The following is a 13,737-nucleotide window of genomic DNA, read 5'->3' on the forward strand; positions in this document are numbered from 1 at the left end:
CGTCCCCCTCCTCCTCCCTTACAATAAAGCTCGGACGGCCGGCAGGCTTTGTACAAACACGGACGGATCGTAAAATTATCGAATCGGGGTGTGCCGGTTCACCGCGCGATCCGCAATCGCATTTAGACAGGTGGCCGCGTTATGACACGGGCCAGGCCCGTTAAACCGCTTAAACCCTCGGCATGGCGTGCCCCACACGTACAAAAGCACGTGGAAAATTGGATCGCGGCCGTATGCTCGGATCGTTAACATAACTCGCACGTATGCAACTCGCGCGTGTGTCGCGCGCGTATCTCGCCTGTTCCAAGGTGCATCGGCCGTCGGAGGCAGCGAAGTTCGCGCGCGTCTCCACTTCTCCACTTCCCCCTTCTAAACTGGGCAATATCCTCTCCGATTCTCGTTGTCCTCTCCACAAAGCCTTTTTTTCCGTTCGAGTCATCGTCGCACCGATCAACATGCGTTCCATCCGATACAACTTCACGACGTTTCAAAATTCTCTCTCTTTACAAAGTTTTCTTGGAAAGGATAGCCAACTTCTCTCAAAATCGAATTTAACTCTCCAATTCTCCTTTTCACCCGCGAGATTGGCGAAGAATTGGTGATCCTCCCATCGTTCGCGTAAAGAGATTAAAGTGCAGTTCCGCCTCTGAGTCCGTGCCCTGCACGGTCCCCTGCCGAGATTTAATCTTTTATCGCGTCCCGAAATCTCGCGCCGACACCTCGCCTTTGGCTGGCTAGGGTTGGGAAACGTCGTCTCACGTCCACGAAGAGAGATCATCGCGAGTGCTCGTGCGAGTGAATTCCGCATTTCGATTCGAGTGATACGAAGAAGAAGGAAAATTTCTCTCCTTGTTATTGTTGTGTGTGTGTGTGAAAGAGTAAAAAAGTTGGCACGAGCAGTGATCGTGATCGTAGATCGATATGAGATGAGTGAGCTAGGAACAAGTGAAGAAGCTGAAGGGATGATGCGAGCAGAAGGCGATAAAAAAGAAAAAGGGAGAAAGAATCGAGTATAGACGAAAGATACTCAGTGTTAGAGCTACTGCTCCACAGAATCCACTGTATTATCCTTTATCGGCTGAAATATGGACAGAGGTAAGGCACTACCACCGGCAAATGCAACGAGTACACAGGATGAAAAATAGAGGCAAAACTGCTAAAATGCTTTCGCGTCGCTTCGAAAAAAAAAAAAAACGTGCAGTATCTGCGCGTCTAACGCGCTGGATAGGTATCTTTAATCTTCCTTTAGGGGAGAAAGAAGGGAGGGGAGAAGAGGAGAAGGCTTTTGCGCGGCCGAAATTGCGAATTTATGTTTCAAAGAGAGGGGGGAGGTCTGAACTGGGTCGAAACGAGGAAAAACGAGGTCTGGTTATGATTAAACTATCAAACGCAACTTTAACAGCTTTTAAGCGAGATATATATATATACCGTGGCACGTTTAGGTAGACAAATTGTCCCAAAATGATCTCGATCTTCTCCGCGTGTTATCTCGAAAGAGTTAGAGAGTCTGGAGATTACGAGTTAATGCGAGTATAAATTTCTCCCGGTGATCCTTTAAAGAAACGATTCCTAAAATCCCTGTATTTATCCCTAATACTTTTCATAAAAAGGGAAAATATACTCTTCGATGCAAGCTACTACTTCCTACTTCCTACTAAAGATATGATATAATTGATTCTCTTCGAACGAAAGGAAAGTTCTTCGAAAAAAAGATTTTCCAAAGAAGAAAAATTTGACGACTGATATAATGACGAAGAGATGGAGAGAAATCTGTCCGTAAATGGGTGCATCGCGTAATCGATTCTGGTTTAATACGACGCTAGAATTTCCTGCATGCAAATCGAATGCAAGAGCCTGGGCCGTACGTGCCAGACGAGGATACCGTAACCGCTTCCGACCTCTCGGCCCAACTGACACATTGGAGAAATCAGTGCACCGTGGACCGTAAATCCGGTGCATGTATCCAGCCAGGAGAGAGATCGCGGTTGCATCGATAACTATTCATAGCCTCAAGTTTCTCCCGGTGATTGCGATCGCTAACGTGGTAAATTGACTCGGATTATGGGACGGATTCTAATTGTTCCTACGATCGCGGGGCAAGGGGAGGCGGATAACGGAATAATCAATCCTCCTGATAAAGAAACGGTGGAGTGTAAATAAACAAAAATCTCAGTATATACAGATACGAACGATTCGAGATCGTAAATGAATAAGAATGGGAATCGTTGGAAATTGAATCTTGACGCGTTTTGAATTATTTGTCCCGGATGTGATTCGAAAAATTATTCCGTGCAATAATGTTCTGTCTGACACAAGGTTCGGCCTCGAATTACAAAAAGGTCAGATGATAATGACGGTACAAGCTGGTGCTACTTAGTAACTCGAGCACTCGAGAGCGATGCATAGAGAGAAAGAGAAGAGAAAAAAAGAAAAGGGGGGAAAGGGGCGAGGAGGTGAGTGCGCACCGTCATCTGGCATGCATTGTCCGTGTTTCTGTGGATCATCGTGGGTCGCGCGCGATGTACTTTGTGCAAAGGCATCGTTCCGCCATTCTTGAATGCCGCTCGTTACGGACTTTTGCGGTCGCAGCCTCGTTTTATTCGCCGACTTCGTTCGAGATGCGCCAGGCAATGCTCGTGCAATTCGAGCCACGATAATATTTTCTAAGGAAGAGGGGGAGGGGATGCGGTTTATCCTAAATCCACCTTCCTTCCTTCCTTCCTTCCTTCGTTTCTTCCTTTCTTTCTCCCCTCCTTCCCCAAATTTCGACCGTCGTTCAGCGAGAACAACACCAGCAGGAACAAATATAGACGCCGACGTGAACAGATTTTTTTCCACTCAGAAAAATCGACGTCGAATGGAGCCGGTACCCTTATGCCTCGCGGGTCCCCGTTGGGCGGGGAAACGGTGGCAAAGGGGGCGGACAAAGTGCTATTCGTGAACTTTTGCGGTCCGCCGTAAAAATCGGGTGTCTTTTAAAAGGTTTCGTTTCGTTTCGAAAGGATGGGATACGCGTTCTCTCTCTCCTTGGCTTTTCCAACTCGTCGATTCGACTTCGACCTCGTTTCCACTCGTGATCCGAGATATTTTACCCGGAGAGTTATATTTTTTTAACGATCGTTAACAGGTGAGGCAGGGTTGAAAGAGGGGCGATCGATCGTTGAGAATTAAAAGAAAAGATGATGAAATCTCTCGTCGATGAGATCATGAAATATCGATGATATTTTGGAAAGAGATCGCGTATGCACAACGATGATGATATATGTAAGCTTTTTTCACCGAGTTCATTGTCCATTGTTGAGAGGTGGAACTTTATTTTCTCGAAAAGCTCATCGTTCAAATTAGACACCTTTCAGCCGAGATACCTTCCTCTACTTTTCCCTTACTTAACCCGCGGCACCGTTTCCGTTGTTCCGCTCAAAGCGGACAACACGAAGGTTGGAAGAATATCAACGTGGTTGAAAAAAAAAAAAAAAAGAAATCTTGTCTCTTGAAACTATATCCTATCCCATCCGGAACGCGATGGTACACACATTTCTTTCTTTTTTTTTTTTCCTTGACCCCTTGACTACGTAATGCACGTCCATCCACGTCCTGTATAGTACGAGTCGAATGAAAAACCAAGTCCTGCCTTTTTCTTTTTTTTTTTTTTTAGCATAGCGCCTCGTTAGATTCCCTTTTTTTTTTCTAACGCTTGCATCAAGCTTCTTTTTAAACGTTAGCCTCCTTCCTTTCTAGGCCATCCTCTGTTTATAGAAATTGCATAGCCACGAGGGGGATAGTTCATAGTCCCAGTTGACCGTCAAAGGAAGCAAGTCGACCGAGAGTTCGGGAAACTCTTTCTGTTTCATCCCCGTCTCTATGCAATAATTTCGATAAACAAGCGTAGACCACGGTGTTTTTTACCACCACGACCGAGTCTCGCGTCTTGAACATCTCTCGACGAGGCTCTTTGACGCTGCGCAAATGTCGCGAGGGGGGAAAGAAGAGCGAGGAATTCGCTCTTTTACATTCCGGTCGACGATTAAACTTTTGGCTGGAGAGGCGTGAGCGAAAACACAACAGGAAAGGTGAACTCATCTAAGCGTGGCGTATCGAGCACGCGTGAAATTAAAATCAGGTCACTGCCGCCAGAAACGGCCGCTCTCGGTATTTTCAGCCCAACTTGAACGATCGTGCTTTATATACGTGTGTGATCGCTCACACTTGGTGCACCGTGTCATCGAACGGTCGATAAAATTAATGGCGAGTTCGGAGACGAGCGTTTCTTACAGCGACGACACACCGCCCTTTGACACATTTTTATTCTTCGTCGAATCGTACGTGAATCGTAAATAAAAATTACGAAAGATCCATCCTTTCAACGGCTTTCTTTTTCACGAATTCGTTTCTCCGCATTCACGTACGGTTACGAAGGTGGTACGTTGAAGGCTAAAATTAGAGATCATATCGTGAATCGTTCTTTCTTCTTTTTTCAAACGGGCTCCGTCGGAAAATAAAAATTCTCTTTAAACGTTTCAACCCCGTGCTACCATCCCGGATTAAAAGAGTGTTTGAAAGATTGTGGAGATTTCATTTTACGAAACCTGCTTTTGGTGCTTTTGTAAAAAGGTTGTTACACTTCAAGAGTCATTGTGTACCTCGATAAACATCCATCACCCTTCTCTATTTCCTGTTAACGTTCTAATTAAACACTGTCGGTGGTTTCCACGCTTCGTAGTTATATAATTTTTTACGGGTTTTGAAAAAGTATTTTCCAATTTCCATCCATGATCCCATCCAATTGTTCTGGATATTTCGAGACGCAACGTAGGAAAAATGCATGGAGTGACGAAGGGATGATTGAATCGAATTGATGATGTTCGCCCTAGTCATTTCACCTACATTGTGCCGTACAGACTCGAAGCAGCATGTTAAAAACCCGACAGCGTCCACACGGAATTGAAGGATAACAGTTTCGACTACGATCGAGCTTCGTTTTTGCATATTCGATCGATGTCCGATAAGAGCGAAATGTTCTTATTTCGGGAACGGGACTCAGCTGCTACGGATAGATGATGATGTCATGTTCCATTATGCGACGTAATTTCTCGATCCACGTATCCTTTTGACAGCTCGAGCTCGAGTTTACGATCCAAGCGAATTTTTATCGATCCAAAGCCTTCCATCTCGATGTTAATCGATCGATGATACAAATGGGGGAAAGTGGTGGCCTTATATGAGGAGTTTTTTTATATTTCTCATTTAGATAGATCGTAAAGAGAATCGTATGTTACAGTAGTGGATTAATGGACGTTAGTGGATGGAGATGGATCGATCGTTTCAAAACTTTTTCCCGAAATTTTTTGAATTATTTCGCGGGAAAATACGTTTAATATCGTGAGTACAGAGCGAGCAATTTTCCAAGTTTTATATTTAGGAGGATTTAAGACGTACATAACGCGTCTATAATTAAACTTACTTTTAATTCGTTACAAACTTCGCAAACGCTGGATTCAATATTAAACGTGTTTTAATATGAACACAGAATTTGATGAGCAAGAAGAAAAATAAGAGAAGAACGAAAATTAATTTTAACTGTGCAAGAGATTCAAAAAACAATCTGTTTTTTTCCTTTCACGCATCATGCTTGACTTTGAATTTTTTTTTAACTTTCAAAAAAGAAAATGTAATTTTTGTTTTCATCCAAGAATATTCTCCCGAAACGAAAAAAGAAAAAAAAGAAAAAATCGAAATCAAACAAACGTTGAAAATATCATTTATTTTCGTTTACACGATCTTTCATCCTCGAAATGGATCGATCCACCCCACACACTCCCCCTCTCTGCACACACAAGACGAAACCGATGGAATGGACGCGCGCGAGCAATCGAAAAAACGGACAAACGGACAAAAGCAACTCCGCTGTAACGGAGAGTTGGGCGCGAACTCTCCATTGGATTTGAAAGGCAGCCAAGTTGAGAACCGGTTTTCCAAATTCGAGCGAGGAAAATGTTCGCCAAACAAACGAAAACGAGTGTATCCATCGAAAGCGTATCTCGTCGAGGATTATCATTCGCGTGTAATGGAAAGGAAGAGCGGGGATTCGTTTCTTAACTTAGAGAAAAAAATTCTCTTTCTCCTTTCTCAGTGCTTTCTTAGAGATACCGGGCCGAAGCTAAACCCTGGGGATAATTGCGTGGCCGTGGCAAAACTTTCGAGCATAATCGGGCCGCTTCCTCCGCTCGGCCGACTTGGCGCTCGTTTATCCGGAATATAATCCGGCGGGAAACCGGAAGGGATTCCGGCAAAGCCGAGCCGAAAATTTTTTCCCCTCTCCCGACGATATTTTTCGTTCGATGATGAAGGAGCCGGAGCGAGAAATGAGATTTCGCGTCGATGAAAATCCAACGAGGATAAAAAGAAAAAAAGGATTCCTTTGCGTTGTTAATGGAAAAACAATGTACATCCCGTGTTGTAGCACGTGCCACGTCCATTCCACGAATAATTGATTCGGAGGGAGGGAGAAAAAGAGAGACGATTATCCTTTTCTCTTCCATTCCGTTCGTACAAGCGATATGATCTGGCTGAGTCTCGTTATTTTCACACTGCGCTGGAACATTTGTCAAAGCGTCGCGCCAATTCGTCGAGTTTTTTTTCTTTCTTTTTTTTAGCGATTTTCCTGTCGATCGAATTGATTCACCGCTACGAACGAAAGCAAAAATTGCCGGATTAGAAATGGTGAATAGTGTTGTCAGGATTGTTAGACACGTTTCTTTGAAAGATTCGAGTTCAGAGTTGAATTCGAAGAGTGTTGAAAATAGTGTTGAAAATCGCTATAATGTTATTTCTTAAATTCCCATTTCGACGGATAATAAATACGGATACCAAGTACGATGAAATGAATGAATGAATGAATGTCGTTTCATCGAAACGCTTTCGAGCGTGTTCGGATGTTGCAGAGAACGTTGTCGCCTCTGAAATTTGTCTCTAAAAGCTGTTCCTGGAAATCTGATTTTATCTCGATGAAATCTCGTGAAGAAAAATGCGGGCTGGATGGATGGATGGATGGATGGAGGTTGGAAGGTTGGCCTGAGAGCAACTGGGGCGTGAGAATTCCGTTTTCCACGCTCGAGAACGTGGTTCAATTTTTCAGAAACGGGCCGGACTATGCCGTTTTATTTATTCAACGGACGACGTCGAAATTAGCATCGGCTAGCTGGGCTAGCCACCCGAATCGGTCGATGGAACCTCGGTCGAGTCGATCGATTTCCGAACATTTACTCGTCAAGGACACCGCATCTCTCCACCGACAGCCACGTGTTCACTGACCTAAACCCTGACCATCCTCTCCCTCCCCCTCGAAAATTACACACCCCCTAAGTAAGTAAAATTGGCGGAAAGCGAGACAACGAGTAACGTTAAAGTACTCACGTCTTGGGCAGAGAGGATCCTCGTGGCGGATTGAATGGTGGTGCCTCCCGAGTGGGGGCGATGATGCAAGGATTCGGCTGTATTGTCTCGAGAGTATACACTCCTGTACCAGGGCAATCCACTCGAACTGTCTCGCCTGTTTCGGTATTTTCTCCACACGTGCCTGTGAAAAAAAACAAAAAAAGTCACTTTTAGAAAACGCGTTTAAAAAACGGACAATTTAATATCTAATATCCCGTGTAAATAAGTTTGCTCGAAAGAGGATATTGTCAAGATTCTTTCCACTTTCCATCGGAGAGAAATTTTAATTGAGAGGTTGGTTTGGCGTCTACTACTAAAGAAGAAGGAAAAGAGACGAGCGAGGAAAGTTTTCGACCAACAAACGAGAAATCTACTAATGGATGGTGTCCTTTGAGTCGAGATAAAATTAAAAATAAGGAAATTAACGATACAGTAATGTAAGATCCATTTTAACGAATGGATTATTTTCGCGCAAGAGAATCGTATCGATACGCTTTTGCTCCATCTCGATTTATTTTTGCAGAGCATACAACACAACGACTTATCGCAAATATCTCGAGATTGTTTCGTGATATCAGCTTGGGTTTCGCGAGTTTTCAAAATAACCGGTTGAACAATCGTCGAATAATTCCGTTCTCGTTCCCTCGAATCGAATCATCGAATAATCCTCTTCTCTGCAAATTTCTCTGCAATAACGCCGAGGATTATTGTTCTCCATCCCGATTACAGGGAAAATTCCTAACTTGCTGCATGTTGCTAACGATCAGTAAACATTTTTTTCACCACGTAAGGATGAAAATTACACAATGCGTGTAGCTTAGCGGATTCCAATTGAAATTCACGTGTGAGATTCCATCCAAAAATATTAATTAACCGGTTGAAACCATTAAAACCATTATTGAAAATTCAAATCACCTTCGTTCGATAATATGGCGTAATAATTTATTTTATCCCAAAAAAGGAAACGATTTCATTCCATCCCCTTGAGTATTTAACCGTCGCGTCGGTACATCTGTAAGAAAGATTTAGCAGCAGAAATTTACTTTCTCAGGACGTTTATCCACGACGGAGATTTCACTCAGAAGTGGAGAAAGGTGCAAAGAATATCGTCCAAACATTCGAGATTAATTCTCCTTCTCTATCGTGCCAAATCCGACCTTGATGCCTCCGACCTTCGCTTCCTTGACTCGAACCTCGTCGAGGAGCAAGGGTTGGAAGTCGCGCTTAGCTGTCGATACATCGTAAAGGATTAGAGATCACGTCGAAGCCGAGGCGACAATCGATCAACCGGTGAATTTGCTGCCCACGGATGCGATGTAGATGTCTTACAACCGCCAATAGATTTTAGACAATGATCGAGTCGCGCGATTCGCATCCGGCTTTGTCTTTAATTAATCAACGTCTGGGCTTTCGCTTTCGCGACACACGCAGAGAGAGAAAGAGAGAGACTCTCCCCTCTTAGTCTCAGTTATAACGCGACTATCGTTGGTACCGTTAACCCATTCGCTGACTTAACGGTTTTCCTCTTTGTGCGGTTAGACGCGGATCTCGTCTCTTTCTCTCTCTCTCTCTCTCTCTCTTCGTCCCTTAGCGCGATCTCTCGACCCACAGTTACGAATTTAGAGACCGAGAAACGGTACAAACGCGCGTCTGGATCCGTTTGGCGCAGGTGTGCTCCCCAAAAATGGTGGGAATAAAAGAATATTTATAAATATGGATGTCGTGTCACCTGTCCCCTTCCTTTGACAGGGTGGACTTTAATTAAGATAATTCCCGATACAAGTTTTAAGATGGACACGACCTTGTGGAGGAAAGAAAGAAAGAAAGAAAAAAATGATCGTAGCTCGAGGATAAAATACTAAACGTCAAAAATGAATTGTCCTTTATTTTTTTCCCTTTCTTTTCGGGAGACGTGCGCACCTGTTTGCGCGTTTGTACCTGTGTTTGAGTGTGTGTGTGTAAAGTGTTGGTCGATAAGTGGCGATCGTAAAGGGAGAGGGGCTAAATGTTTGCGAAAAAACTTTTCTAAACGTACGTTGCGTGAAAGCTACGAATATATTTCCTCTTACCTGACGCCGAAGGCGATCCCCAGCGCGACGATCAACGGCAGCAACGTCGAGATACACGCTAGAAAAACTGTCTGTATATCAGAGAAACCGGCGAGTATACCTGCAATAACATCGTTACAATCGTGAAATTATAGATTTATCTATAATTTAGAAGGAGAAAGGGAATAAGGATCAAGATCAAGGTATTGCGTTAAATTAAATTTCGTAAATTGAATAATTAAATAATCTCGAGATCGTAGCCGCCTCGACGACTCTCGTCGAGTCGAAATATCGAATCGAGACGCGCGAACAAGGATGGAGGGATGAGGAAAGGGAAGGGAGAAGAGACGAATTCTTCGAAATTCTCCTTTTTTTCCCCCCCAACCCCAACCGTATATACCGTGCACGTGTATAACTCTAATCTCGACAAAGATGACATTGACTTAACGAGACGATCGAAGGGTGTATTCTCGCGTTGTTATACTCCTCGTTCGCGTTCGAAAATTCCAAAGTTGAAAAGTTCAATCTTTTTTTCTAAGGTTACAAAAATACCTCTTCAATTTCCCTTCTATTCCTGACCTAACCTTCAACGTTGCAACGATGCAAATCCCCGAAATCGGGATAACCATAACGTATCGTCGATCTCGTTTCCACTCGAGCCGAAAGCCACGATGACGAGAGGACGACGTAACGGGGGGAACTCGTACGCACAATGAGCGACTGTTCCTCGGAACGATTGTCACGGAGGATCGTCGACCAACAGGAATGGATTAATCGTCATTTCCGCAAGTTGGCGTCCCTTTACAGAAAATCGCCGTGCCTATGGAAGAAGGACATGTGGAGCTACTTGAACAGCGGGCAAAGGCATCGTGCCTACACCCGGATCCATCTTGCCATGAATCTGCCCGGGGTAACGTTGGTCGAGATCGTTTTGAAGATTCGTGAGATGAGGCGATTATACGTGAACGAGTTGAGAAATCTGTTGGAGGCGAAATCGAACGGTTATTGCTACCAGGTCCAGATACCGTGGTTCTATGAATTGCATCAATTTCTCTACCCGTACCTGGATTACGACGAGGCAGTCGAGTTGCACGTTCGTATCGATCAACTCGTTATACACGCCATTAGCGTAGCGGACCTCGGCAAACACGTTCACAATAAACGTTACGTTGGCTCGCTACTTTCTCGTTATACGGAGGGAGGGGGAGGGGAGGGCTCCACGTCGTTATACCTTTTATTATAAATTCTCTCTCTCTCTCTCTCTCTCTCTCTTTAATTAACCGTGATTATGACACCGTCCGACCGAAATAATCCAACGAGTTTGTTTTCAATAGAAATCTCTTGAATACAATTGATTATGAATAAATCGCCTCCTATTTCCGTTTCGAATTATACATTACATTAAATTCTCGGCAACGATGGAACGAAAATACTTTTTTAAAGTGATCTCGATCTCTTTTCTTTTGAAGATACGTCTTTATGCTTTTACGGTCATTTACGTAATCTTTTGGCATGGAGCCCCCCTCCCCGAATGCACGAGCAAATATCGTAAATACGGTTGAAGTAGAGTATTTTCTAGATTACTAAAGGTTGTTCCAATTGTTGTTTTATATATATATATATACGAGCAACGTCGAATTTTCGCAGAAAATAGACAAATCTTGCGGCGAGCGCAGGGAATCGGAAGAGTTTTCACCGAGATGCAACTGCACTCGATGCATATCGCGTAAAAGCAGCTGCGTGAAAAGCTCCACGTCCGTCTCCCCCCGTGGTTTCTCGAACTCGATCAGCTCCCCAGGAATCTCCTTGCCAAAGATCAAGACCGACCCTCGAACTTGCTCCCACTCTTGCGGCAGGATATCAAACGCTAAGAAACAAATGGAGAGATCCGTTTCGTGTAGGATACGCTCGATCAATTCTTGCTGCGAGAGATTGAAACGGCGCGAGAATTCGTCAGGGGACGACGAGACGATGAACAGGCGACAGGTAGATCACGATGATATAAAATAAATCCCTCCTTGCGATTCGGTTCACGAGTCCACCGTGGACGAATAATTCGTGGAATGTTTTTTTTCGCTTTCCTCGATCTTGGCATTTCTCTTCCTTTCTTTTCTTTTTTTCTTTTCCGTTGCGCCCCGTAACTTTTTTAACGGATATTTGTACTACCTAACTCCTTCGTTCCTTGTAACATTCTCGAAGAAACGATGATAATGCGAAAACTTCAAAACTCTTTGCTCTTTTCTTTTTAAAAGATCGTGAAAATGACGATAGTTCTTCGTTGTTAAGAAAAATTATCGTCGCACATATCAATCAATCAATATCAAGTAAAATTTTGTTAACGGGATCCGAAAGACAAAAAAGGAATAATGTATAAAAAACATTCCACAATGAATTTTTTATTCATACGCACGTCTTTATCCGAATAAATATTATTCTTTGCCTCGTAAAAAAAAAAAAAAACGAGAAGAAGGATTGATGACGATTACCATGCTAAAAACAGGAAAATCAGGAATTCAGAATTGCGGGAATGTACAGCACGGCTTCGAGCAGCTACACTTGCGAGAGCGAGTCGGATCAATGGGATATATTCTCCACGACCGTCACGCGTTTCCTGAAAAGATTGGAGAGACCTTACGCGCTCGAGGCGCAGGCGGAAATTCAACGAATCCTGAAGGAGATGCTGATGAAATCAAAGGTAATCGAAATTAATCCGGGAAAAGAGTGTATCCGAGATGTAGAGGAAAGGAAAAGACAAGAAACAAAGATAAAACTACTACGATCCCTCTAACAAGCAAGAATAGAATTTACGATCTTGAATCGAAGGAGGGGGGGAAGAATGTCGCGTTGAAGATACCGTCGAATTGTTTCAGATCAGGGAGAAAACGTATTCGAGAAATCCGGCGCCCGATCGCCCCCACCCTCCTTTCATGCATAACAGGTAACTCTCATAAATATCGGAGGGGGAGGGGAAGAAAAATTCTTAAGCTCCCCTCCCTAGCGGGGAGCGCATGAATATCTAACGACAAAAAGCTTTCGATCGGGGAACCGAATTTCATCGTGTATCACCCCGGTGATTCCAGAGAGCGGCCGCTATCGATCCGACTTTGGTAGACCGCAGCGTTTGCGATTAGTATTCAGCCTGTGTCGCAGTCGGCCTGGAGTCGGGATGGAGCAAGGATGAAGATGGGCCAAGATTTGCTCTGGCGAAACAGAGGAGGAGGAGGGAGGGATGCGTGCCACGCAGCCTGCCGCCTCTGATAACGGGTTATCCTTTGATCGAAGCCTCCTTTTGAAAAAAACCTACTAACAACTACTACTAATATTACCGCTGTTGCTCGTCTCGTTCTATACTACGAAACTTGATCCTCCTGAAACGAATGTAAACTCGCGTTTCGCTTATTATTATTATTATTATTATACATTGTATCAAAAGGCAAAAGAGTTTCGTTTTGCATTGAAATGTTCCCGATAAAGAAGAAATCGACGAGTTTCGAACAAAAAGAAAGAGGCCTGGCTATATGCGCGGTGATAAATTTCAGGAGAGATAGGATAAGGGATTAAGCTTCCCTTGGAAACTGTTTTGCCCGTCGCAAAAGGGGAGGAGGAGGAGGAAGAAGGGAAGAGAAGGTGGGAATTCGTGGATTAGTTAGCCGGGCTATCGAGAGAACGTGGAATGAACGAGCAACGTTTAGACCCAATTCCCCCAAGATCCCTTTGATTCCCGATGAAACGAAAACCGGAGTTTTTTGATCGAGAGAGATACCTCTCCTCTCCTCTCTCTTTCTCTCTCTACAATCGAATCGAAAACGAATAATTTTCAGTCTCGCGTGAAAAATTCAACGCCGTTTTCATATTTCATATTACATCGAATCGAAACTATACACACCCCTCTTCTGCTTTTAACCATCGTTAAAATGCGATTCGAAAATGCGATTTTCATCCTCGAAAATGAACGAGGATCAAAAGCCCGTCCCCGTTGATCGAAAGAAAAGAAAAAGAGAGAGAGAGAGAAAAAAAGAGGTAAGAAGAAAGAGGCAGACGCGGCGAGAAATAGGGGGGATGATCGGTAAGTGGCATTTCCGGGCGTGAGAGCGGCCTAATGCAGCTTCCATTAGGTCCGGCTTTGATACCGGTGTAACGGGCATTAACCGTATTCAACCTCGGCCTCTTATTACTTACTGTGATCGAGCTCGTCGTGTTCCACGAGGTAGCCGGTCGCGTTGTAGACGTGATGATCGGGTTTAGCGGTGCTCGT

The 13,737-nt window shown here is 44.0% G+C and overlaps 2 protein-coding genes and 1 long non-coding RNA gene across 3 annotated transcripts in view; 2 read left to right on the forward strand and 1 right to left on the reverse strand.

Annotated features, from left to right (window-relative positions):
• Window positions 1–8,878, forward strand: part of LOC116185924 — a 9,899-nt gene extending 1,021 nt beyond the window's left edge. Inside the window, exons 2-3 of the long non-coding RNA XR_004150823.1 lie at window positions 1,323–1,331; window positions 8,866–8,878. This is a non-coding gene — a long non-coding RNA (uncharacterized LOC116185924). The remainder of the gene's footprint in view (window positions 1–1,322; window positions 1,332–8,865) is intronic.
• The window catches only part of LOC102673297, a 47,309-nt gene that overhangs the window by 33,019 nt on the left and 553 nt on the right, over window positions 1–13,737 (reverse strand). The window contains exons 2-4 of the mRNA XM_031511582.1: window positions 13,662–13,737; window positions 9,504–9,603; window positions 7,414–7,576 (exon numbers count right to left, since the gene is read on the reverse strand). The exon at window positions 13,662–13,737 is cut by the window's right edge and continues 1 nt beyond it. Coding sequence (XP_031367442.1) covers window positions 7,414–7,576; window positions 9,504–9,603; window positions 13,662–13,737 — 339 coding nt within the window. The remainder of the gene's footprint in view (window positions 1–7,413; window positions 7,577–9,503; window positions 9,604–13,661) is intronic.
• Window positions 10,164–13,737, forward strand: part of LOC116185921 — a 15,220-nt gene continuing 11,646 nt past the window's right edge. Inside the window, 3 exon segments of the mRNA XM_031511579.1 lie at window positions 10,164–10,575; window positions 11,130–11,468; window positions 11,983–12,177. Coding sequence (XP_031367439.1) covers window positions 10,195–10,575; window positions 11,130–11,468; window positions 11,983–12,177 — 915 coding nt within the window. The 5' untranslated portion in view covers window positions 10,164–10,194.

The sequence above is a fragment of the Apis dorsata genome, unplaced genomic scaffold, assembly GCF_000469605.1.
Source record: "Apis dorsata unplaced genomic scaffold, Apis dorsata 1.3 scaffold_331, whole genome shotgun sequence".
NCBI lineage: Eukaryota > Metazoa > Arthropoda > Insecta > Hymenoptera > Apidae > Apis > Apis dorsata.